The 27,591-nt window shown below is 36.2% G+C and overlaps 1 protein-coding gene across 3 annotated transcripts in view; it reads right to left on the reverse strand.

The window, feature by feature from the left end:
• DIP2B (disco interacting protein 2 homolog B) overlaps nt 1-27,591 on the reverse strand; it is a 285,417-nt gene that overhangs the window by 50,937 nt on the left and 206,889 nt on the right. For all 3 annotated transcript variants that reach the window (XR_005218442.1, XM_037846827.1, XM_037846828.1), the window contains 15 exons: nt 25,353-25,550; nt 24,151-24,242; nt 22,278-22,388; nt 20,802-20,925; nt 20,079-20,188; nt 16,195-16,297; nt 14,975-15,039; nt 12,325-12,418; nt 11,712-11,831; nt 10,347-10,461; nt 9,647-9,786; nt 8,868-9,004; nt 5,328-5,408; nt 3,213-3,340; nt 1,345-1,459 (listed from right to left, as the gene is read on the reverse strand). Coding sequence is in view for 2 of the 3 variants with exons in the window: in XM_037846827.1 (XP_037702755.1) it covers nt 1,345-1,459; nt 3,213-3,340; nt 5,328-5,408; nt 8,868-9,004; nt 9,647-9,786; nt 10,347-10,461; nt 11,712-11,831; nt 12,325-12,418; nt 14,975-15,039; nt 16,195-16,297; nt 20,079-20,188; nt 20,802-20,925; nt 22,278-22,388; nt 24,151-24,242; nt 25,353-25,550 (1,733 nt within the window). In the remaining variant the exon portion in view is untranslated. The remainder of the gene's footprint in view (nt 1-1,344; nt 1,460-3,212; nt 3,341-5,327; nt 5,409-8,867; nt 9,005-9,646; nt 9,787-10,346; nt 10,462-11,711; nt 11,832-12,324; nt 12,419-14,974; nt 15,040-16,194; nt 16,298-20,078; nt 20,189-20,801; nt 20,926-22,277; nt 22,389-24,150; nt 24,243-25,352; nt 25,551-27,591) is intronic.

Here is a 27,591-nt window from a genome sequence, read left to right on the forward strand (position 1 = left end):
CTTATCATTATTGTTTGTGATGCCAATAATAATAATAATCACCATCAGCATTTACTGAGTGCAGGCACTATACACTTCAAATAATTATCTCACTTAATCCTTCTGATAGCTCTGTAAGAGACAAAATTTTATTTCCACTTAACAGGTTAGGACATAAACTCAGTGAAATTAATTAATTTGTCTAAGGGTACATATCTGGTAAGGGGTAGAGCTGGGATTCAAAGTCAGATCTCTATGATTCTAAATGAAAACTAGACTCTTTAATCATTTTAGCCTGTCTCCCCACTAGAAATGTATCCTTTATACTGTACCCAGATCCTCTCCATCCCTAACAGTTTACTTCCCCTAGCATCTCCTCCAACTGCACTGTAAAGCTCCTTCAGAATAAGAACATCTTATACTTTCTTGGATCCCCAACACTCTAGGCACCATTTACTGGCACATAGCAAGACAGTAACTGTTGATGAGTGGAATGATTACTGTCAAAGATGTCCCACAGATGGACAGTTAAAAGTACTAGCCATACTTTTATGGATAGTAGACACTCAGGCATAAAAAAGTAAAAGAATTTCCTGAGGTAAGTCAATTCAATTGTTCTCAGCAACACGAGCAGAAAAATACTTTGTGGTCTACAAGTAGAAATGTTATCAATCATCTGATTTGTCAATAGTACCCAGGGAATGCTCAGGAACAACTATGGTTTGTTAATTTCTGGGGTGTATGGTAGGAACAAGTTCGCAGAAATGTAGTTATTTTAGGTTATTTGTTCTTCTTATTCCTTTGTTGGGTTATAGTTTGTATATTTTCTTGGAGTAGGGTAGGAGTATGTTGGAAGCAGTATAGTTATTTTAGGTTATTTCTTTTTTCTTATTCCTTGCTTTGGTTTTGTTTGAAATGTTGTTTTTTTATTTGTTTGTTTTTTAAATTTTTTTATAAAGTTAAAAAAACAATGAATGAGTGTGAAAAAAAGTGAATGAACAATGAGGAGAGGAGGGGAACGGAATATTTTGGATGTTCTTTTTTATTCTAATTTTTATTTTATTTTTTGGAGTAATGAAAATGTTCAAAGATTGATAGTGGTGATCAATGCACAACTATGAACAACTGATTGTACACTTTGAATGACTGTATGTTATGTGAATATATCTCAACAAAATTGCATTTAAAAAAAGCAAAAAACAGTACCCAGGGTATTTGAGTAATGACTGGCAAGAAAAAAAATCAGGTGGCATAACTGGCTCATCAAAGAAAATGCTAAGGTTACTGCAGAGGATAAGCAGTAGTTGCCACAACCTTTGGTGACAAAGCCAACTCACCCTGACACAGACCCCAAGGTGTGCTCACCTGCAGCACTCGGCTCATCCACTGAAAACTATCTTCCTCAGACGCATCAGGTCTTTGTTCCGCAACCACCACAATGCGCTCATCATAAAATACAGACACAGAAAATACAGCAATTCTAAGAGAGACAGATCAAACACATCAGGACTATTCCTATTCACAACCAGTCCTATATCTTTTGCTTAAATGGAATTAAAGGGAGGGGCTGTCCCCACCACACTACCCAGAAATTAGTAGTTTAGAAAACAAAATGCCATGATCATTACCATCCACATGAGGACTTGTTCATTCAAACAACATGCATTAAGCACCACTGTACTGAATACTGGGGACAAGATAGTAAAGAAGACAGTCTCTATGTTCATGGAGCATTTACAAGGTAGAGAGACTGAACAAATAAATATATAATAATGTCACGGTGTGATATGCGTTAGGAAGAAAACTAAAGCAGGACCAGGGGTGGAGTGGTGTGCAAGGTGGCAGATTTTTTAAGGCAGGGTGATTAGGGAGCGCCTCCCTGAGAGATGACACTGGAGCAGAGACCTGAATGAAGTGAGGAAGCGAGCCATGCGAAGATCTGGAGGAAGAGGTTTCCGGGCAGAAGGGACGGAAAGCGAAAAGGTTCTGAGGTAGGAACGAGCTTGGCAGGTTTGAGGAACAGCAAGAAGGCCAGTGTGCCTGGAGCAAAGTGGTGAAGCAGAGAATGGTATGGAGAGGTCAGATACGAGCAAGGGCAGATCACGGACAACTTGGTAGGCCAAGGAAAGGAGTATGGATTTTGTTCTGAGTGAGGTCTCCGCTCAAATGTCCCCTTACTAGGGAGGCATTCCTGGACCACCTTGTATAAAACAGTAAGCCACACCCTCATCCCCCACATGTTTGTTCTACATAGCACTTAACCACCATCTCACAAGTTATTTATTTCCCTGTTTATCTGGTTACTGTCTGTTTCCCCCAATTAGAATGTGAGCTTCAGAAGGGCAGAGACTGGGCCTGTTTTGTTCATGACAACATCCTGAGCATCTAGAACAGTGGCACATAGTGGCACCCAACAGATATCAGTTGAATGAAAGCACGAAAGAATGGGAAGCCACTGGAGAGTTGAATATGTCAGCATGCCTGTTTCCCTTCCTTCCATCCACACATATTTACTGAATATCTATCATATGCCAGGCACTATGCTGAGTCCTGGGGATACAACTGTGATTAAAAAAAACAGACATAGTCTAGAGCCCCATGGAGTTTACATCTCATAGGAAGCCACACAATTACACAAAAAACACATTTCAAGAACTGGTTCTTTTTTTGGCTTCACTAATTTTTCTTACTTTTAAAAAACTATGGGGACAGGAAGGCTGTTTTGAGGATATTTATTCATGATTGTAGGTACTGAATAGGATATCAATGACTCAAATATGAAGAAGATATCTTTTCTTGCATTAATATACTAAGAAAAAAGGATATATAATTGACTTTGAGATTAGCACTCATGCTATGTCAATATCCATGTTAAAATGGTATAATTTAGTCAGAAAGAAGAGAAATAATTCTTAGATGTAACACCCTACAGGATAGCATATATTTTATTAGTCTGGATGGTACTAGATCTGTATTGAAGGCATGTACAAAGTTCAGTGCTTTAAAATTTTCCTTAGACCTCAGTATTCAACAAATAGCAGTAATTAAAAACTGAAATATAAGCTATAGTTATAAATTAGTCTTTTAATCCTCTCAATTACAGAACCAGACATTTTAAAGAAACATATTCAAAGCCACTTGGAAAGAATGTACAGAATACAACTTAATCCACCCTATAAAAACATATTTAGAATTCATTACAAGTGCTCACATTTAAACTCTGTACAACTCACCTTCCTCTATAAACTGTCTTTATTGATTCAACAGCCAATCCGGTGGCAACAATGTCATCAGCATTATGTCTTCGACCACTAACCATCAGTAATCCATCCATTTTCCCAACCACGAACACCAAACTACCCTGAAAAGTAACAATGATTTACCATGAATTCAATGATTTAAATAGTAAGCTAGACATTTTACTTTCCTCCTTGAAATAAATCTCATAAAAAAAATAAGAAAACGGTATCATATTTTATGGTCAGTGAGTGTTTCAACATCTTAACAACTGTGAAATAAAGATGCATTTATAAACAGTGGAAGTCATACAGATATAGGAAGAGAATTCATTTACATTTATTCTTAGGGAGGAACTGTATAAGAAAGCAGCTAGGGATTCCATGCAAGCATAATTTATTTTCCCAATCAAGACTGTATATTAGTTCAACTTCTGTACCTAGTCATTGGATGTATGCAGAAAAGAAAAATGTTAATTCATTCAATACTCGAATTAGGAAAAGATGAAAACAGGGTTAATATGAGAAAGACCATTTCAGGTGTATAAGAAGGGTAATGCCATGTCCATCTGGCAAGATCAGAAAGAGGTTAATTATTAAGGGAAAGTCTAAGGAACACTGCAGGAGCCTCTCTTCCAGTAAGATAACAAAGCAGCAAGAAACCACACTGTCAAAGCCCTGTAGCATCACTGTATAGCTACTTATCAGTAATCTTTCCAGACCCTTTTGCAGTAAATTAATCTTTTCCATTCATCCAGAATTCCTAAGTTTCTTGGATCTTTTACATATATTCAATTATCTAACAGTTATCTCTATATGAATGTCATTCATTGATTCATTGAGCACAATGTAGTGTCACACACTGACTAGGCTAAATAAGTAAAACATAAACTCTATCCTCCAGAAGCTACTGATCCATCCCAGAAAAGTCACTTCCCAACATAGTCTGAAAAGTGCTATCTATGGTGGAATTCAGTAAAGAGAATGAGGCAGTCACTGCAAATTTCCCAATATCTGTTTCTCCATTTCTTTAACAGTAATAGAATTTTTAGTTGGGAACATGGCTGCTCAAAACAAAGACCACATTTAGCCTCCCCTGCAGCTTGGTATGGCCATTTGACTACTTCTGACCAATGAGACAGAAGTGGAAGTGATGCAAGGCAGCTTCAGGGAACCTTCCTTAAGAGACAGCAGAATTGTGACCTTTCCTCTGTCCTACTCCTTGGAACGCAGATGGGATGGCTGCAGCTCCATTTTGAGAGAGTAGTGAGCCAAAGACTGGGTCTTTGAGAATTCCTTGGAGCTGAGTGAAGAAGTCAAGAGGGTATGTGTAGACTTCTATTTCTAAAAGAGCGATTCTTTTAGAGATATGCCCTTGGTTCCACACTGTGAGTAGTTGGGAAGAAATAAAATAAAATTAGACCCTTTCATATATTATTTAAGTTGTTAAGACAAGGAGAAAGAGAGAGCAGGAGTTAATTAGAAATGGATGGAGGGATATGGACTTAGCTATAACAATGACTGCTTTTATTACTTTATTATAAAATAAAACCCAAACTTCCAAGTACGTCATACAAGCCCTTCATGGCTCTCTGCCCACCTTGTTGGCTCATCAATCTGTCAGCTCTTTGTGAGCAGGCTTTGTGTGTCCTAATTGTCTTTGTAATCTCAGTGCTTACAAATAACCATTTACTGAATAACAAATAGTTTTCATTCCACATATTTACTATTAGATATGATACTGTGTTGATAATTGTATGAAAATGCTTTATATACTACTTATTATGGTTTTCCTTTCTATTGAAGACAATTTTTTCAGCATTCTTCTAATTTATTTAAATGTTAAATAATATATTTAAACCAACAAAAGGTAGGAAGAATAAATAAAATGATACAGATTTGAAAATAAAAATAATGTCTCAGTTTGAAGTGGTAAAATGAACTTGGATAATGGAGGCAATAAACATCAACTCATTTCATGACATTCTTACAGAAACTGCTCTAAATATAAAGTGGCTCTGTAACTCTTGTATTAATCTGAATTTGTTCTTTGAAGTGAAGTCCAAGTATTTGCATCATTTGTACCAAAATAAATATGAAAGCATTACTTACTGGCCCTACAAACCCCAGTAATCCTGACCGGATGAATGGCACATCCCCAACAGGAGAGCCTGCAGAATTCACTGGAATCACCTAAGACAAAAAGAAGGAAGTAAAAATCTTTGCTTTTTCTTTAAAAACATATTTCATTTTTAAATTCATTTATATAAGTAATATACGCTTGTTCAAAATTTTTAATTATATAAAGGTAGAATTCAGTAATCCTACCCCCTTAAGCAATCATAACCATTTATAGTTTATCTCTCTTGGCTTTCTTTTTTAGATACATCAAGAAACATATTAAGAATCTTTTTAAAAAGGGATCATACTATTATTTTGGTATATCCTTTCTAAGTAAGTAATAACCAATGTGCTCATATATATATATGTCTGACTCCAAGGCCTGTGCTATCCTGTCCCCCAGACATAAATTCAGTTCCTGGTCTTTGGGCAAGTTCCTGGATCTCCCTGAGCCTCGATTTCTTCAGATATAAAAATGGAGCTCACAATGTACACAGGCTTGTGATCAAGATTACAGGAATGTAAACAGATTTACAGACTTCAGCACGGTGCCTGGCCAAGAGTCAGTACTCAGGAAATGGCTAACTAATAAAATGCAACCAGCCTTTTATGACTAGATAGGTCATTCTAATTTTTCACTATTATAATGTATTGAATACCACTGTACATATTTTTGCACATTTGTACAAAAGGCATGAGCCTTCTCAATTTTGATGGGTTGCGCTACAAAATTGTTGTATCAATTTATACTCCACCAATACCATATTAGAATGCCTGTTTTTCCCTGGCTAATACTATGTGTTATCAATTTTTTCAAACTTTACCAATCAGGTATGCAAAAAAAAAGATATCTCACTATTATTTTAATTGCATTTCTTTATTTATTAATAGTAGAGTTGAATTTCTTTTCCTTTGTTTATTGGCCATTTGTATTTCTTTTGCGGGTAGCTTAATGATATGTTCCATTTTTTCAATTTGGTTGGGTTTTTCCCTTAAATTAGTATTTCTTTCTTACACAGGGGAATAAATATTACAAGTCTAACATTTATTAAATGCTTATCATATGCTAGGCACTGGTCAGGTGTTTTACAGTTAATCCTTGTGGCAAGCTTACAACATAGGATTGTTATTAATTCTGTTTTAAAGATGAGAAAGTGAGGCAATGAGAGGTTAATTTGCCCCAATCAAACAGCTAGTAAGCAATGGTGATGGCAAATTGGCTCTCTGCTCTCATAATGTTACAAAAGTTTGTTTTGTTTTTTTTTCTCTACTAGCTTATTTTTAAAACACACTTTTATTTTCAGACCAAATTTATTACTAAATCTTTTGCCATAGTGAAATACTCACCATATTGGAAAAGTCTCTCAGGGTTTAAATATTAGCCTGTACTAAGAAAAATACTGGAAACTTCAATCTATAAAACCAAGGTGATAGTTTCTTCTCTTTTTTGGTTAGGGTTTTTCTTCTACCCTACTTGAGACTTAAAAGTTTCTTTATCACTCTGGACCTAGCAGTTTGGTGTGAAGTCCAAAATTCCGGTTAGGTAATTGTCCTCATAGGAGAGGCAATGGAATAAAGTCTTAGCAGTATCTTTAAACACTGCTTGAGGAAGTTGTTTTTAGTAAGGAAAATGGAAGTCAATGTAATGAAGAAAAACTACAGGAATTGGAAACACATTACAAGTATACTGGAAAGCACTTAAAAATAAGAGAAATAGGTGGCCCTGAGATTTAAGTTAGTAAAACAGATATACACAATAGAGGTGAGACTTTTTCCTGTGAAAAAAAATGAAGAGACCGGTAGTAAACATATGATTGAAAGTTTATCAACATCCACTCCTATCAAGGTGATTTGGACACAATCTTTTGAAGGCAGACCAAGAATGCAGTAGTAATGATGATAATAGCAAAACAGACAGATATTTAATCATTATTTTACCATTTTAGGTTGTATAAATGCAAAGATGATGGTCAGTCCAGGAGTTCTTAACGTTTTTCAGCTACCATACCATTCATGTAGGTAACACTTTCCCATGAGTTACATCTATCATTAAATAATTATATGTATTGATTTCAAATGGGATGGTAGATAGATGTGCCCTGACATATTGAGAATCATTGTTCTACATTATAGAAAAAGGAAGCTCAAACTGAAAATTGGCAGTGCTCATAAAAACCCTATAGTGGTTTGGAGCTATGTATCCCAGAAAAACATGTTCTTATACTTAATCCAGTCCTATGGGTATGAACTCTGGTAAATAGGACCTTTGGATGAGGTTACTTCATTTAAGGCGTGGCTCAGCTGAATCGGGATGGGTCTTAATCCTATTACTGAAGGCCTTATAAGCGAAGGCAACAGAGTGAGAAAGTCACAGGGAGCAACCAGATGCTGGAAGTCAACAGAACCCGGAAGAGAAAGGAGAAGCCAGGAGAGGCTGCCATGTGTGATGCCAGGTAATAGAAAAGCCAAGGACCAAAGATCCCTGCAGCCAGCCCCAGAATACCATTGTCTTCTGAGAGAAAGCATCACAATGATGATGCCTTGATTCTGGACTTCTCCTAACCTCAAAACTGTGAGCCAACAGCTTCCCATTGTTTTAGCCAACCCACTGCATGGTTATTTGTTTTGGCAGAAAGGAAACTAAACCCATATCTAGTGTGAAGGGGACATGGCGTATAAAATAAATTCTTTGGTACCTTGAAGATACCTTGAGGCAGGTTAATTTCATTTGTGAAATTAATTTCCCCTGTTTTGATTTCCAGGCTTATTAGGCAAACTTCTCATTACAATTTGGCTTCCCATGCAGAACTGCCTGCAGAAAAAGAATGTGCTAGTCTAGCTACAAAGTGCCAATGGTACTAGCATATAAGCTCTATGAGGGGTTTTGTTTGTTTGTTTTTCCTGATAGATCCCAATCATCTAGAATAGTGCCAGATATAGAAGGTGTTCAATAAATAATTTGTCTGAATGAAAGAATTATTGTGAGCAATGTGACCACTGTGACATGACAATTTTTCATTTTTTATTAGTAACCTGGCACTCTGGTTTATATATCAGTTTTTATAAGCACAGTAAACTTGAGTCTACTTTTAAGAAGATGGACCCATTCTCACTGTACTCTCAAAATTAAGTTTTTGATCTTATAAAGCTCAAACCATGGCATATTTCACTTTGTGAGGTCTCTTTCCTTTAATTTATTTAACAGACATTTACACAACAGCATTTTCTCTGTGCCAGGTACTATTTAAGCACTTTATAAACATTAACTCATTTAGTCCTCATAACAATCCTATAAGGTAAGTACTATTATTATCCCCACTTTACAGATAGGTAATTAGGGGCATAGAGAGGTCAAGCAGCTCACCTAAGGTCAGCTAGGGAGTGGCACACTGAGGATTTGAACTTAGTCTAACTCTAGAGAACACACTCTCAACCACTGTATTATGCTATTTCCCATCAGCCAGTTGATCTGCCTTGGCTGACACTCTGATCTCACAAACATTCTCCCTGTGAAATTTCAGTATCATGTACCTCAAAAGTATTTTTTGTCACACCAGTAAGCCCAAAGTACATCATGCCTCCTGTTCTGGAGCTAACACAGATTTCTCCAATCTCATCTGTTTTGCAGAGCTGGGGAGGTCCATCTGGTTTCACAATGCACATCATCCCTAATGCACAGAAAACACAGTTAAGGGACAGAGAGATTCTGGGAAACCTTTACAAAATAACAGCTTCACCTTTCTGAACCCAAGAAAATTTCACTTATTCACATTTACTGAGTTCATTTTAATACTGAACTAGAATATTAAAAATAGACCAGAAACTATATGTAGGTATATCTGAAATTTTAATCTTTTAGCTCTAATAATAAATAAATTTTAAAATTCAGCAAGTATAATATATAACAGATACAGAGCAAAGCTTTAAAGAGAGTGACATATTAAAAACAACTGCAAGATACAAAGAAACAGGCTAGATTAATTTGGTTTTGCCTCAAGGTGGAGCAAGTTCAAATACTCATGGAAGCAGTGTGCTCTTTCTGCCAGTCCCAATTGCTAAGCAATTACAGTAAAAATGAAATGGCTTTAGCATTGCTCAGTACTCAGCTTTCTACAAAGACCCTGAAGTGTTCATAATTAACAAATCATACAATACTGGTGGAAGCTAAGCATAATTATAACTACTTAACTGTTTAAGAGGCTTTGAGAAATTAAGCATATTTAGGATTCCTGGTTTTGTAGCTTCTATACCAGGCTCTACTATCTGATGAAAAATCTTTATGAAACACTGAATGATCTCTCAGAACTCACCACCAGGCATCACATGTCCTACATCTTGGACTGTAAGTGCTGAATTTTTATCTTCAGTATTGACCCGTATTACTCCATAGCTCAATCCATTCATTGAGAGAATAGCTCTTCCTGGCAAAGGAGCCCCTGGAACTCCAGGTCTGAAAAGAAACAAACTCATAAAGTTTGGCAAATTAAATGGCATCAGGAAAAGAGTATGAATGTGTAGTCAAACAAATTTCCTCTGGTTATGACACACACACACAAAAAAGAACTCCCATTTTCTCTATCAAAAATATGCTAAGTTAATCCAATTCACATGGGCAAAGTATGGTCAACTTTGAGGTGAAAAACTAAATTTTAATTATTTATTAAGAACATCTTGGTCTTTCGTGTACTATAAACACAGTTTCCTTACTGAAGCTATAATTAACAATAGCCTATATCTATTCTTAATATATATATTTTGAAGAGCAAAACACAGAAAAAGAACTACTTAATAAATAGAAGATGAAAATAATTAAACATCAGTTTACCAGTTATACTTAGAAAACAGTGGGGAAAATAAATTAGATGTTTCAAACTACTTTACAAGGTATTTGTCACTTCCAGCCTTCTGAGGCAGAAAATTAAGTCAGCACCCCCTCATTGTCTGGTAAATACTGCACATTTCATCAAGGTCATAACACGGATCAACGGTACCTGACCTCCTGAACAATACCTGCGGATTGCTACAGTCATGGCTTCAGCAGACGTAGCACAGGGACAGATGGCCTCAGGTTTCAGTCCATGGCTCTGGAACAAACTCAGGAAGGCATCACAGGATGAAACAGACCCTGAGAAGTTGGAAATTATCAACTTTAAAGCTGAAATTATGATTTTCATTACTGCAGGGAACTGGTAAAGAGTAGAAAGTCAAATACATTTGTTTCTCATGAGAACTTCCATTGTACATCATCAATTCCATACAAATATTTTATTGTGCCTGTGAGAGAGTTTGATACATTTTAAGGACAAATTAATGTTCAATTAGCCCATGAAAAGTTACTGACACAATTTAAAGTTACAACTTGGAATAAGAGGATGCTCCTACCAAACCAATAAATCAATATCACAGACAACATGCAGCAGGTTTATAATTTAGCAACTTTTCCTGAACTGTTACAGCCAGTGCAGTAGAACGTTGTCTTAGTACCACATTCTATGTGATATTCTCTGACTTTTTTCTTATTAAGGCCAACTGCATGTCTGTGTTTTAAATCAGAATGACCACTGACTACTGATAAAAATCCATTTATGACAAACCCAGCACAGTATCTGATGCTTTCCTAGAGTCTACTGTGTGGAAACTCAGGATGTTTATGTTTGTGGAGAAAAGGAGGTAACAGGAGACCCATAAGAGCTTTGGCAAACTCCTGTGATCTGCTGCTAGGGGGAACCTACATAAAGTCTAGACACTTGGTTACACTGAGTCAATCATATTGCTCCTTTTATCTAAGGATACACTCAATTACATGATGTAAAAAAGATACAGAAGAGGAGGCAAGGAAGAGTGGTTTTAAAAGCTTAAGAAGCTACCAAATGATAAATGAATTAATTAAAATGTAGTATATCCATACAATGGACTATTATTTGGCCATAAAAAGGAATGAAATACCAATACATGCTACTACAAGAATGAACACTGGAAACACACTAAGGCAAAGAAACCAGCTACAGATTGTTTGATTCCATTTCTAGGAAATGTCCAGAGTAGACGAATCTATAGAGACAGAAAGTGGATTAGTGGTTGTCTAGGGCTAGGGGACAGCAGAAGAAAAAATGGGGTGTGATTTCTAATGGGCATGGGGTTTCTTTTTGGGCTGATGAGAATGTTCTAGACTTAGATCATGATGATGGCTGAGAAGTCTGTGAATATACAAAAAACAATGAATTGCATATTCTAAATGGGTGAATTTTATGGTATATGAACTAATCACTTAAAAATTTTTTTTTTGTTTTGTTTTTAAAAAAGCTTGTAGAAAGGGAAAAAACAAAAGAAAACAGGAAAAGGTATTTCCAGGACCCACACACCAGAAATACTCACAGGGATTGGCTCCATCAGTCACAATTAACATTCGGAGCGAACTCAGGCTCACATCTCTCTGGTCCCGATGTGCCATCATAGCCCAGTGCAAGTCTCGGCATTTTACTAAAGCTACTTTGGCTATAAATTCAAAAGGGATAAAGTCAACACACAAATACATGCTAAATTTGGTGGACAGTTAATAGACTATAATAAAAAATATTTTTACATAATTTAGGGATCATGATTTTCACTTAGTGAAAATAGAAAAGGTTTCAAAGAAATTGTGCCAGGTGTTCATGGTAGAAAGCACTGCATTTTGGTGACTGACTGGACACACAACTGTGCTCACTGAAGCCTCTAGGCAGGCCACAGTATCCCAGTCAAGAAACCTGGATACCAAAGCACTGACTAAATTTAATTTGGGGCTCAGATTCAGGAGAATTCATCTCAAGAAAGGACATCAAGTCAGATGTAACATAAAACATAATGAATGAATTCTACAGTAATTGGACTCTAAAATATGTTGAGACATTAAGGCATACAAATGTATCTCTAGGAGGCAACTTGAACATACCTGAAATCTTAATTCAAACAGTAACATAATTAAAGCTTAAATGCTATGTGTGACTACCTTTGTGGGCATGAGCTCGCTGGACCCAAGAGAGAGGGCAGGTCTTCATAACAGAGTAGGGTACACTAATTGTATGCATCTTATTCATTACATTCTGAAAAGCAAAGAAAGGTAAAAAGTAATCAATATCTAATATATATGTAGCATTTTTAAATTAAATTCGTATTTTGTTAATTTAAATTATACAAGTCATACTCAAATACTTTCTCTTTGGAAAAAAATGTAAAACATTAGCTATAAGGCTGAAGTCCCCTATGATACCTACTCCCACTCAGGTTTCCTCCTTTCCTCTCCAGAGACAATCATTGTTTTAAATTTGGTAGGTATCCTTCCAGTCCTTTTTCTTTGCATTTACCTATATACTTGTCCCCATAGAGATACAGAATATTTTTAATATAAAAGGCATCATACTTTATGTATACCTGCAACTTGCTTTGCTTTTTTTCACTTTACAAATTGTTTTAGAGCTAAATCTATGCACATGAGTTCACAGAGATCTACACAATTCCTTTTGAACTGCTATACAGTATGCCATAATATTGTATCACAGGGATTTGGATCATACACTCCACAAAAAGCATGTTCAGGTCTCAAACCTTGGTCCTAAGCATGTGAACCCATTTGTAAACAGGATCTTTGAAGATGTTATTACTTAAGGTGAGTCCAAATCAAAAAAGCGTGGTCCTTAATCCAATATGGCTGACATTCTTATACGCAAAGGAAAATGGACACAGAAAGAGAAACCACAGGGAACCAGCCAGAAGCTGGAAGTCAGTAGAACCCGGAAGAGAAAGAAGATGTTGCCATGTACACGGTCATGTCACAGAAAAGCCAAGGAACCCCAAAGATTACCAGCCAGCCAGAAGATACAAGCCCCGGGAGGAAGCAAGCCTTCTAGACTCAGAAACTGTGAGCCAATATATTCTTATTGTTAAGCCAACTTGTTTTATGGTATTTGTTTTAACAGCTAGGAAACTAATACATATACCTATAACACAATTTATTTAGGCATTCCTCTATGGTTAACAATTTTTTGCTATTAAAAACAATGATGCAATGAACATCATTGTACTCATTTCCCTGAGTGCCAGTGCAAGTGTTTCTCTAGGGTGGATATACAGGAAAGTGGTATTGCTGGGTCTTGGGTATAAGCTTTAAAAATTTTAACGGACACTGCCAAAAGCCACACTGCCAAACTGTCCTCCCATGATGAAAGTGAGTACTTTCATCATGTTCGTGCTTGCTACATACTACAAAGGGTTGGGCGTTACAAAGCAAGAAATCATGTTTCTCTCTTCCCTACAGGAGGTGCTGCCCAGACCTGTTAGGTGTTTGGGTAGGTAAAGTTGAGTGATCTGAGGGATCATATAAATCAGTGTCTCTCTTGTCACCCAGGACCCCTGTCCCAAAGAGACCTGGCCCAGCACAGTAACCAAGCCTTGGTATCCAGACTGGCCATTTCACTCACCACTTAAATGGTTCAAAGAAACCAAAATACTGTTATGAACCTCCTTCTTTTCCTTCCTCCACTTTTCTAGCTATGGTGACAAACTTTTGGATTTCAGGGAAAGGCTAGTGTTTATAATTAATTTTTCACACATGTTCCTACTGCTCCCTTTGTATCACAGTGAGGGGATTCCCCCTAACTCCTTGCAAGAGTGTTTTTTAAACCCCTGATAAAAAGAAAATAGGTTTCAGAAAAGTGCTAGCAAGTGGGCACACTCAAGGAAGAGGCTCTTACTAAATGGGGGGGGGGGGGTCCTGGGTGACATAGGACCCTCCTCTTCTTCCCTCATGCTTCATTTCCTATTCTTTCTCAGGCTCTTGCAACATGTAAGGAAGCTAGACTAGATGCTCTATATGGTCCTTTCCACCTCTAGGATCCTGTATTTCTTCTCTCCCTCCTTCTGACCAGCACATTACTTATGGTAGCTTTTCCCATTTGAAAGGTCCATTCTCTCTACCTCCACCCCCATGAAATCTCTGTATGGCTAAATTTACTCATTTTTCAAAGTCCAACTCAACTGTTACCTCTTCCAACAAAAACTGCCTTGAAGCCCCAAGTTGGAAGGAGCTCCCCTTTCTCTAACTTCACAGTTTGCTATCTATTCCCCTATTATGGAGAACATCCCAATCTATCTTGCTATTCTACTCTTTATTGGCAGCATGTATTTATGTACAGCAGCTATTCAATAAATTTCCATCCAGTGGAAAGGTGAGATGTTATTAACTACAGTTACCAAGTTCTAAATATATTATGTAAATCTTTCATCAGAAAAGAGTTAAGTCTCATACATACTTTTCTTGTTTTGTTTTTCCGTAAGTAAATATATGGTCATTTGTAGAAATTTGGGCTTTGAGCCATCATAGCAGATGTTTTAAAAATTTTTGATCCTAAGTTCTCCCATACAAAATTCTGTAAAGGGTGTGCCCAACCACACAATAAAGAAAAAACAGAATAACATTCTCGTTTTTTAAAAAAATCAGCATTTGTATTGAAAAACCAAATTCCTCTGGAAAATGTTACTGATCTTTTGGAGCCTTAAAATTTCAAACAAGCAATGAGAGATGCTCTAACTGAAAAATATAAAATACTGACCTTTATCTTAAGTATAAGTTATACTAAAGGCATTACTTCTGAGTAGCTTACCGCAAACATGCCGTGCCACAGCCCTGCATCCTTCTTAAAGTCTAAAACATTTACTACTGTTTCTCCTAAAACAAAAAAAATAGGAAAAAAAACACAAGAAAATCATCTTTAGTGTTAAGTAGCAAAATGATCTCACTTGCCTCCACTATAACAAATGACTGTGCTTTTAAAGTAATGGCTAAAACTTCTCAGGGTCTTTTGATTGCTTGAGGGCCCCTCAGTTGAATGGGGGACTGATGAAAGGGTAATGTGGTCACAGCAGAGACAATGATTGAGAAACTCATTACGATTTAGGTATTGTTTTCCAAGAGATGATATTTTTTCCTAGTTATGAAAGGAACACGTTTATTTCAGAAACTTTGGAAGTTTCAGAAAAACAAGTAAAAAATTCTTAAAGAAAATAAATTTGTGTGTGTGTGTGTGTATATATAAAAGTATTTATCTACACACACATATTTTTCTAGGCATATTTACAGATAGATAGATACCTAACATAAAATTATACCCTGTTCTATATTTAAGTTTTTCCACTTAGTGATATATTGAAACAATTTCCCCACATCTTTAATATTCAAAAACATGATTTTTAATGTCTCAGGACATAGTCCATTATATGGGTGTGTTATAATTTAATCAGTCCCTATTGTTGGGCATTTTGATGGCTTCCATTACATATTTTTTATCAGACAAGAATGTTGCTCTACAATGAACATGTATTAACTTGTCTCATTTTACAAAAGGAAAGTAAACATTAAAAACATTAACATTGTGAAGAATATTTGAAAGTAACTAGTCATTGCACAATATATATCGACATACCTAAAGTTCAACCATAAAGAATACTTTTTTGTGTTTTAATTTGTGCTTTTTGGTAACAATTTCTTTGACTCTAACTTCAAATGTACAGCTGTGTAGCTCTATATATAGGGAAAGATGGAGCTATCTGGCATCCCTAGCGGCTAATAAACACATGGTTTTAATTAGGGTTTTCTATTTTTACACTCCAGTAATCATGCTTTACATATTTGGTTTGCTCAGAATTTTAGTTCCTTTAAATTACAGCATGTTTGTGAAAAAGAAGAAAACAAAAGCAAGCATATGTCTTAGAACAGTTCACTCTGAATTTGGTCATTAAATGGAATCCAATCATTGAGTGCTCTGCTCATAGCTGCATGTATCTGAAGCTAAACAATGAGGGCAGTCAGGGGATGAAGTCTGACCTTCAGAATAATTGCAGGCCTGGGACAGAGCTTGGCAGTGAGACAACATTGCAAGCCGGGACACTGTAACTCCCATTACACTCCCTTCTTTGCTTGTTTTATACTAGGAAAGAAAAAACATGTAAGAAAGAAACACAATAAAATGGGTTATTTCAAATGCAATTCAGAGATAATAAAACTAGAATCCAAAAACAAAATCCAGAATTTAACATGTTTAATATGAATATTTAAACTATTTAAAGTACTTGAGTCCGAACTCAAATCACGCAAGAATAGTATTGGGAAATGATAAAGCTATGTGTGGAAAAGACTTAAAAATTTAATTAGTCAGTGTGAAGTGGTTGCTAAAAAAGCTAAAACCAACAGTGACTTGAGTAGGGGGAGACCCATAAAAACCCTACTCACTCTTCCAATCACTGAATGATAATTTTGCTTTCACCCTCAATGCTCCACTCAAGGTGCTTTTACCATGATTATGAACTTTTCGATTGTTAAATCAAAAGGACATTATGCACACTTATCAGACCTTTCTGCAACATTTGATGCCCTCCATCACACCCTTTCTTGACATTTTGTCCCTCCTTGGTTTTTGTGATACTCCTCTCTCTCGGTTTCTCTCTCTCCTTGCTGCTCCACTTTCCCTGCCCATCCCTTAAATGATGGCATTCCTTGAAAGTTCTGAGTTTCTTCTCTTTTCACTTTACTCTCATCAGGGTATCACATTTCTGATGACTCCCAAATCTCCAACCCAGACCTCTCTCCAGAGATCCAGACTCATAGGGTCAATTGTTCCCTTGTGTGTCCCATGGTTCTGAGAAATCCAATGTATCCCACACTGTCATCTTCACCCTTCTCCCCCTGCTATATTTTCTATCTTTGTGAAGGATGCCACCATCTACCCAACTGCCCAAGTCAGAAACTTGAGAGTCATTTTTGCCTCCTTCCTCACCAGAGTCAATTACTAGGTCTGCCTATTCTACCTCACCATCTCTTACCTCCATCCGCTTTAATCTTCACCATCACAAGCTTGGTCTCACTAGGTTAACTATAAAAGTTGGTCTCCTTATTTCCCTTGTTAACCTAACCGATCCAGAGAAATCTTTTTATAACAAATTTGTTCTTGTCACTCTCCTGCTTAAAACCTTTTAATAGCTATTACTCACAGGTACTTAGAATTCGCTAGTAAACCATGTAAGGATCTTCATTATGTAGTCTCTGTTTAGCTCTCTGGCTAATGAAGAACTCCTAAGCTCTTTATATTTTAGGCTCCTGCTATAATGAATTAAGTTGCATTTCTCACTTGGAACCCTCCTTCTCAGTTCCAGGCCAATGAACACATTCTCTCACCTACAACACTTCCTTGCCCTTTTTTTTTTGACCTGATAAACTCCTATCTAATATAGAACTCAACACTTCATTTCCTCAAAGAAGCCTTCTCCACAAGGTTGGGTTGATCAGACAGCCAATATATATCAATTTATATTAATTCATTTCATACATGTACTAATCACCTATCATGTGCCAGACACTACTTTAGGAGCTTAGAATACTGTAGTAAACAAAAGAGACCAAGTTCCTACCCTGGAGCTCATATTCTGATAAAGAAGGACAGACATAAACAAATAAACATATAATTTAATGGACAACAAATTCTAAGAAGAAAATTAAACCTGAGTAAGAGGACCAGAAAGTGGCAGGTAAGGAGGCTATTTTACAAAAAAATTCACTGAAGGAACTGATGACATGGCATCTGAGCAGAGAGTAGAAGAAAGTGAAAAAGTAAGTCATGTGGACATCTGAGAGAAGGATATTCTAGGCAGATGGAATAGCAGGAGCAAAGGCCTGAAGCAGGAGTGTGCTTGTTATGTTCAAGGAATAGCAGGGAGGCTAGGGCAGCTGCAGTGTAGTGAGTGAGGGTAAGAGTGACAGGAAATGAGATTAGAGATCATGAAAGGCCTCATGGGCCTTTGTGAGGACTTTGACTTGTAATCCAAGTGAGATGGAAAGCCTTTGGAGGGTTCTGACAAGAGAAGTGACACAACCTGACTTAAATTTCAACAAAATCACTTTGGCTGTTATTTGAAGAAAAGACTACAGGGGAGCAAGTGAAAAATAAAGAAGTGGTAAGAAGATACTCGGGTTAACCAGACAGAAGACGAAGGTAACTAGGACCAGGGTAGTAAGGTACAGGCAGAGAAAAGTGGTTGGATTCTGGATTATTTCAGAAGGAAGACCCGACAATACCATTGTTTATGGACTGGATATGGAATGTGAGAGAAAGGTTTAGACCAAGGTTTTTGAACTAAACAACTGGAAGAACAGAGATACCACTTACCAAGCCAGGGAAGACTGAAGCAAAAGCAGTTTGGGAGGGAAAATCAAGAGATCAGTTTTGACTTTTTTAAGTTTGAAATGTCTATTGGACATACATCTGAAGATGGAAGGGCAAGTAGCTGGAAATCTGAATATGCATTTCGGGGGAGAGGCCTTCACCTGGAGATATACATTTAGGAGTTGAAACATAAACACAGAATTTAGACACAGTATTGGATATGATCACTTAGGATATGAATATAAATGGAGAAAGAATATGAGGACTGAGCACTGGAGTCCTTCACCTTTTAGAAAGAACCAATAGACATAACTGAAAAGAAATCGTCAATGAGGTAGGGGAGAAAGGGGGAGAGAGGGAGAGAGGAAGATAAGGAAAGAGGAAGAGAGAGAAAGAGACAGGGAGAGAGAGGTAGGTAGGTGTCCAGGAAACTAGCGAGTAACGAGTTACAAAAAGGATGGAGTGATGAACCACGTCATCACTGAGGGGTGGTATGAACTGACAGCCAATCACTAAATTTGGTATTTTAATTGCCTATTTACTTCTCTGTCACTTAAACATACTCAGATCTCTTCCATCTTTAAAAACAGTCTTTCTTGAACTCAACATTATCCCTGTCACTTCTCAAAGCTACTGTCCTCTATTTTCCCTTTTATAGCGAGTTATTTGAAGAAGTGTGTCTATACTTGTTATCTTCTCAGGGCTCAAAGTTGGGTGGATTTTTTTTCCCAAAAAACTTTTCTTTTTAAAATTTGCGAATTTGTTTATGCACTGATTTAGCAAACACCTGGTGAACATTTACTAGTATGTCCCAAGCTGGATGCAGATCATGAAGAGTATAGTTTATAGAGCCAAACAGACCTTAGGTTTGAGTCCCAGCTCTGCCATTTTTGAGTCAGTTGACCCATTCTTTTAAGTCTTTTAATTCTTTTAAGTCTCCTCATCTATAAAACAGGTTTAATAATAGTCCCCATCTCACAGGGTACTTGTAAGGGCTGAATGAGAAAATGCATTTTCTTTGCTTAGCAGTGTACAGGTACTTACTAAGACTTAACTCCTCAATTGGATCATGTTACCTACCAATCATTCAAGTTCCTACATAACCTTTAATACTAAATCCTCTAGTTTCTTTTTTTTTCTGTCTTTCATTTGTTGAATTTGTTCTTTTCAAGTAGAACTATTTTCTCTTCTCATTTCTCCATTCTCTTGCCCTTCCTTCCAAAACAAAAACAAAAACAACCAACAGAGAAATATCTAGTTCTCTGCCAATAAGAAGTCATTTCTTAAACCCTTCTATTTCTCTAAAGCCTTTTGTAACTTTCTTACATAGCAAAGATCAGTTTCTTTTCTGTTCTTCTCCCTGAATATGTATTTATGATAAAAATAATTACAACAGAAGGTCCACTACAGGGCATTTTACAAGTCAACTGATGCAAACCTAATGCAGCAGGATTTTTATTTAAACTGCAAACACTTAGTTTTCTGTTTTGTAAGAAGGCAACCAAAGCCAAAGTAAAAGTCAGCATGTATGTTCTACAGTCTCAGGACTTACCTCAATATATGCTGGTTCTGTACCAGCAGGCAAGATGTGAGGCTGCCAGTCTTTAGGTGGCTTCGAAAGGTACTTGGAATCTGTTACAACCCATTTGAGCCGGGGCCAACCTAAATCAAACCCAAAGTAAAAATCGAATTGCCTAAGCCATCAGGGAAGGAGTTCACACTGAAGTGGTCATTTTAAATATCAAAAGACAGAATCATAATACCTGAGGTCATTTTATAATTAGTGAAATACTTTATTTTTACTAGTTTTTAGTGATAAATCACCAGACATTTATACCTTCTTTCAAACGTACAGTTGTTCCACATGCTAATTCCAGGCCTTGTAGGTCCATTTGGCAGTGGAAGTCCACTGGGGTTAATGGTCTATTCTCTGTCTCTATCTTTAGCTTTAGTGTACAGAATGGTAGCTTTTTCCAAACATCAGCATGATGGTTAAGGGTATGGATTATGGAATCAGACAGATTTGGGTTCAAATTGCTGCTCTGCCATTTATTAGCTGTGACTCTGGGCCAGTTACTTAAACTCTCTGTGTCTCAATTTTCCTCACCTATTAAATGGGGATAATAATGGTACCTACTTCATAAGATTGTGACAATTAAGTAGTTTACCTAAGAAAACACAGGTAAAGTACTTAGCTATTGCTAAATTATAAGACTAATTTTAAAACACTCAGCTTTAATTTTTAACTGGTAATTTGGGAACAAATACTACTAACCTTTAAACTGTACAATTTCTCCATTCTGGGTTTTTGGCAGCCCCTTCAGACAAACTTCACTGGTAAGAGCTAAGGCAACACCACAGCTTCCTAGCAAGAAGCCAATCTGCTGACCTCCAGCATCCTGTGGAGAACAGATAATGAGCACGGTAGGGGGGTGAAAGTGATAACACCCGTGCCCAAAATCTAACAGTAATATTCTGGCACATGTGTGATAACATTCACACAACCCTACTGATTATCTACAGTAATCAAACTCTGGTAACAATAATATTCTTCAAAATAATTTCTTTAATACAGTGATTTCCTGAACAGGAATCAAATATTTTACTAACTTGCCAGTGTTAATGACAAATTCTAACTAGTCAAGTGTGACCATATTATTCAGGAGTCAGTGACGATTCTTTTTTAGATGAATTTGAGGCAAATGAAATAAATGCTAACATGTTTGCCCTTCCCTAACTCCATCCCCAAATCCAAAAGCAAAGCAATTCAGGTCAGAGCAAAATAAATAACGTAAATGGACACCAAATGTTCAAATTACAACAAAAGTGAATAGATGATTTACCCAAATCCATATACTCTTCATTATCTTATTTTAAAGGGAACAGATTTAAGCCTTACAACAACAGCAAAAACAAAAGATACAGTCTAAAATATTTCCATTAAAAGGTCATCTTAAAAGTGTCATTATGAAATCACACTAGAACTGCCAATTTAATAATTTAGGAACAGCTCTATGCTTTCCTGACCAATCTACAGATATTTTACCCTATCAACCAGAGCTTCAACTAAGTTATCAGTTTGTTTTTGTTTCAGAAAATATTTTCTTATACACTACTATTATTATTTTTATAGATTCATATTCTCTACCATATTTGCCTTCCAAATCAGCTCTTATTACTACTGATAATAGTAAACTATATGAGAAAATTAGGATTGAAGGGCACATGGAGAAATCATTCTGATCTAACACAGAAATCTGTTACATATCATTCATTTTAATAGGGCTGATGTCTTCTCAAAGTAAAACACTATAATCCATAGTATTAACATACCATCACTGCTTTGTTCTCTGACTTAATGGAAATCCTAGATTTTATATGGTTAAAGGAAATTCCTTTACATAAAGGTCACAACCAATGCAAATGCGGATCATCTAGACTCTGAAGCGTGGAACTTTTAAAATGGTAATTGTTGAAAAGTGAAGTATGCCTCCATGATTTCTTTTATAATATATAATACTATAGAATTCCAACCTGGATGGAAAACATCCTATTTATATGAAACTTGTAAATATTAACATTTGGGAAGAAAAATTCTTCTACTACTTTTAAGCGTTTAGAAAGTAAAGATATGTGCTTAAGAAAATGATCAGATGGCTGCTAATGTTGTGACTGAGTCAAAAGATCCAACAAGAAACTGATGCCTGCCATCCCATGTCAGGTTACATTCCCTCAGATTTAGCAACGTTACCTTTCTGGTAAGAGGTACCTCTATAGGCACTGGAATCACTTCTGCCAGAAGACACCCATAAAAAGCCACCATAAACATGACTGGATCGTTGTTGGGGTAAACCAGGGCTACCTAAAATTCATAAGGACATTCAATAACAGAGGAATAAAAACACACTAAAGATTCAAATATCACTTTTCAAGCTATACATTTAAATCTAACATCTATCATGAATACAATAAATGAAGCTATTTAAAGCCATTTGCCTTAGAGGAAATGAAGTTATTGAGAAAGCACACACTTAAAAAGACCTCCATCATTTCCATGATTATGCTAGGAGCATTCTGGGAACTATAAAGCAATTCATCATCATACTAAGAATTTTTTACTTAATTCTATTGGTTATTTAGCAGTAAACAACTCACCTTAAGTGGTAAGTTCATTACTTAGGAAACCTAAGGCAATTTACTTTACTGAAAGGCTAAAGCATTAAAAAAAAACGTAATTGATTTTTCTAGATAGACCAATACATTAAAGAGAAAAACCTACATTTCTCAGAGAGAATTTACTTACATATGTTGACTGACTGGATTACCACCTAGGGCAAACCAAAATGTTTCCTACTCTGTAATTAAATCACTGTATTAATCCTTATTCAATCTAGCATGAAGGCATTTGGTAGTAAGTATAAGCAATACCGGCAAAAACCATTATTGATACAAAGTTAACTCACTAAAAAAAGATAAACAGTGAAACCTCTAGAATGTGTTCAAACCTGTGATCTTGATTTCACCTATAATATACCACATGGATACATGACTCTTCCTAATTTACTATACAAATGCAAAAACAAAGAAGTCACTACCACTTGTGGAGTTTGTTACCTGGTTTGGATATTTATAGATTAACATCTGAAAGTGAATTAAGTCACTGGACTCTTATTTTCCCTTCTTTTGCCTTCAGTCTCTTATCTCACTGCCAAGACTGGTTCAACTCTGAACCTGTTCTCAGTGTTAAACTTTCTCTTGAGTTCTAAAATATACTAACTCTACAACACATTTAAATTAAACAACCTATTTCCCTCCTGCACACAAGTGACCATACTGCTAGGGAGAAACAAAATCACCTTTCTCAGGGCTCAGTGAGGACTAGTAAACACTCATGCATCATATTTATAAGTAATAATCATCCTTGAGGTGTCCTTTGCCACAATGCGAAAGATATTTTAAACGGCTGGTTTGAGATTCTATAATCATGAGTTCACTAAAAACAAGTCCGCTGTGTAGCTAAGGTGTTTCATTCTATGAATTCAAATTTGAAAGGCACAGATACTTAATTTCAAAAGTAATGTTTGATTGTAAGAAGTAATCATATAGAAACTCGGTAATAGGAAAACACCTTAAATTAACAATATATGAAAGAGAAAAATGTCACCTCCATTTAAAGAAGAAATAAAATGATGGTAATTTGATTTCTCTTAAAGTAACAAGAATCTCCCTCCCTTGCTAAAGAAAACTACAGAAAATTGTTCTAAAAGTTTTACAAGTCATGTTATAAAGGAAAAAAAAAATCAAAGAATAGATTCTCTTACTATTTTTGTTCTCTAAAGTATTAAACTATTTCTTTCTGGAAAGACTGGGGCTTCTCTTTTTAGCAGTACCTCAAGAGTCTCCTGATTAACAACTACAGCAAGGGACATGTGAATTCTCCTCAACATATGAATGTAAGAATTATCACTTGGCATTGTGCTAATCTGGACTGGAACCAAAATTTTTGTTTTCTGAGAATAAGAGTTGTATAAACCTTCCTGTTATATATTTAAAATTCAGAATGTACATATTAGAAAACAATAAACACCACCTTCTAAAAACAAAACAAAACAAAAAACAATTACCCTGTCTCCTGGTTTTAACACAGGTTCGTTTTTGGTCCCCAGCTTATTGAGCAGGGTGTAGGCCAACTTTAAACTTCTGCTCCATAACTTTCCTGGAAAAAGAAAAGAAAATACAGAAAAAATACAGGCCTAGCTCAGCAAGAAGGCATTCAGTCCACCAGCACATTTAATAAGACAATGACCACTTCCAAATGATGAAATGGACAAATATTACCCTCCCTGGTGCCAGAACCCCCATCCAAAAAAAGCTTTATATTCACTCTGATTTATAAAAGCAAGTCTTGCTTCCAAACAAAAAATAAAACATCACCAGATGTTCATCCTGGTTTAAATAATATTGCAAATTTTTTTCTAAAATAATTTGAATATTCTTAGAAATAATGTAAGGTGAGATCATCACATTTAAGGAGAGGGAAAAAATTTTATCACGGGACTGAAAATTAGAAGACTACTTCCATTTTAAGCTTTTTCTGAAAAACCACTTACATATGCAGTATTAGATATCTGAAGTAACCACAAAGCAAAACTATAACTCAAATGATTAAATATTCAATACCACTGACAATAAAATGGAAATTAACTGTGCGAAACGTGAATATATTTATAGATGTAAATAAACACACAAAGACTTGGCCAGCTGACTGCTTTCCTTAAGGATTATATGGATGAATTTAATATGCTTCTGAAGTGAATGCTAAAACTATTCTGGCCAAAGAAACAAACAAAAAACCTATTTTCCCCTTCTTCCTATCCCTCCATCCCCTCACTTAGAAATTTTAGGTTATGAGGAGAGTGAAAGAGAGATTATTTTATTTTTAATAATATGTCAGTTTTACATACTGACATATTATTCACGGGGGCATCCAAGGTTTAGAGTCATGTCACTGCACAATTCTTTAAATAAAATTTTATTTTTCCTTTATAATTACTTTGTGTCTAGGCCTATGGACAATGTGCTCCACATGTGAAAGGAAAAAGGAATTTGATTGAATAATACAAAATCTCACAGCCCAGGGATGAATCCATTCTTAAAGGTAATTAAAGTAATTAATGCCACTTAATTGTACACTTAAAAATGGTTAAAGAGGCAAATTTTATTTTATAAATATATAGCCACCACAAAATTAAAACAACAACAACAACAAAAACTGCATGATATTCTGAAGGGAGAAAAGGAGAGATCTGTGATCTGGTAAACTTACCATACGTGAGAGTATAAACTGGTTTCCCTGTCATATCCAGCGCAGTCAGGCAGGGGCATTTTGCTTGAGTGGTACCCCAGCGTTGCAGGGCAGATTCAAGAGCAGGAGGCCAGTTACAGATGACTCCTAACGGCTCACCCTTCACAGGGGTCATCTGCCGGCCCTCAGGCTTGGGCTGGTTGGGGTCTGGCTGAGGTACTGTAACAAAACAAATAAACAAACAAAAAAACACCCACACAAAAGGTTATGAAAATAAGATCCAAAATAAGTACAAACAGCAACTGATACAACTTAGGTCTCTTTGCTGAAATCTTTTTCCCTTTTCTATTTATCTAGTTTAAACACCCTTTGAGAAAACAAAGGAAATGGTTAGATATAGTAATTGGGAAACTGGGCCTTAAATTCTATTCAGTATGTTTTATGCAACAAACATTGACCCTTGTAAGGGGAAAAAACAACTCACTGCACATTACAGAAAGGCAGAGAATAAATTTCTTCTTTATAATCTCACAACTTTTGGTAAACTTGTTTTTAAATTTTTCATTTGTGACCAATGTTAGAGAGCCAAGTTCCACTTCATCAGGTTAAGTTTAATGAAAAAGTATTAAACTTTGAGTCAGAAGACCCAAGTTTACATTTGCTTTTACTAGTGTGACCTTTAAGCAAATTGATTTACTGGAGCCTCGTTTTCCTCATCTGTAAAATGGGGATAGTAACAGCAAAGCCATGGTCATTATAAGACTCCAACAGATAATGTGCACAAATCACAATGTTCCACATCTCCACTCCTTTGTAAACATCTCAAAAGGCCAATCTCTTTGCCTCCTGGTGAACCCTCCCTCATTCTTCTCAAGACTCAGCTCAAAGAGCACATTCTCTGGGAAGCCGTCCCCAATTTGTTCCTTGAGGAAACTATTCCTTCCTTAATGCTCCCACTCTACATATGCTATTCTTCCCTTACTAAGGCACTGAGGAGTCTCAATGGCTTCTATGATTGTACAAGTTTTTCTCCTTCAAAACCAGCAGCTTCTTCAAGGAAGGCATTGGTCTTAGTCTTCTTAATGCCTATAGTGCCTAATATATACCCAGTGCTCAATCAATGTCTGTGGAATTGAATTTGAAAAAGTTTTCTGTGGCCAAAGCTAGATATTACCATGGTCATTACAGAAACTGGAGGTGAATATTTCATACTCTTTCATACAAATAAAACTAAAGTCCTCTTAATTTTTCCATAACAAACAAGTATTATTCAAATAATAAAAAGAAAAAAAAAACCTACATTTTTATAGCAGGAAAGGTAATTTATACATGGAAGAAAAAGTCAAGTATTTACTGAGTGCCAACTATGTGCACAGGATGTGATAAACATTGAGAAAATAAATGCTGCACATCATCCTTTGAACATTTATTAAGTGTCTAATAAGTACTAGTGCAAGGGATACAGAGATGATAAAGTCCTTGTCCTCAAGGAGTTTCCTGGGTCCAGCTGGTGACATGTGTATGCACACACACATGAGCAGTGCATGACAGACATAATGGAAAGGAAGAAAAGAGGAACACATAACTCAGCCTAGGGCATGAAGTCCCCCACGTGGAGGAGGTAATGTCTGAGCTGAATCTTAAAGGAGAATGGGAGACGAAAGAAGAGGCACAGAGAAGGAACCAAATGAGCCACAACTATTAGATGGACAAAAGAAATAATAAATAAATTGTATTTTATAGCTCAACTTAATGACTGATTTGGGAAACTTAAATGTTTTGATTCATTTTTTAATGACATAATCATGAAATAATTTCACTTCCTAATTCACTGTGCTAGATAAATACTATCTCAGCTGCCTTTCTACCTTGTATAGTCCCAGACTCTGTATCACTAGATTAACTACAAAAAAAAAAAACAACTAATGTGGGTGATTCAACACAGATTATTTTATTTTTATGGACAGATTATATATGGTAGGAGGCATAAGTCTCCTAGTTGGAAAAGTCTGCACATTACTGCACCTATGAGGCCTCAGTGCAGACCCTGGGACACACTTTCAGACTTCCAAAAGATATTCAGGTATTTCTTTTCGAAAGTTAATAATTATTCAAATAGGCAACATGTTGCCTATGTATAGTTAGTGGAAAGCTACTAGCTCTATACTGCGAGTAAGAATTGTTCATGTATGGTTCCTATTAAACCCTGGCCTTCATCTGGCTCTTCAATACACAGTGTTAGAAAGACTGGAGAGGTTAC

The sequence above is a fragment of the Choloepus didactylus genome, chromosome 8 (genome assembly GCF_015220235.1).
Source record: "Choloepus didactylus isolate mChoDid1 chromosome 8, mChoDid1.pri, whole genome shotgun sequence".
Taxonomy (NCBI): Eukaryota; Metazoa; Chordata; class Mammalia; order Pilosa; family Megalonychidae; genus Choloepus; species Choloepus didactylus.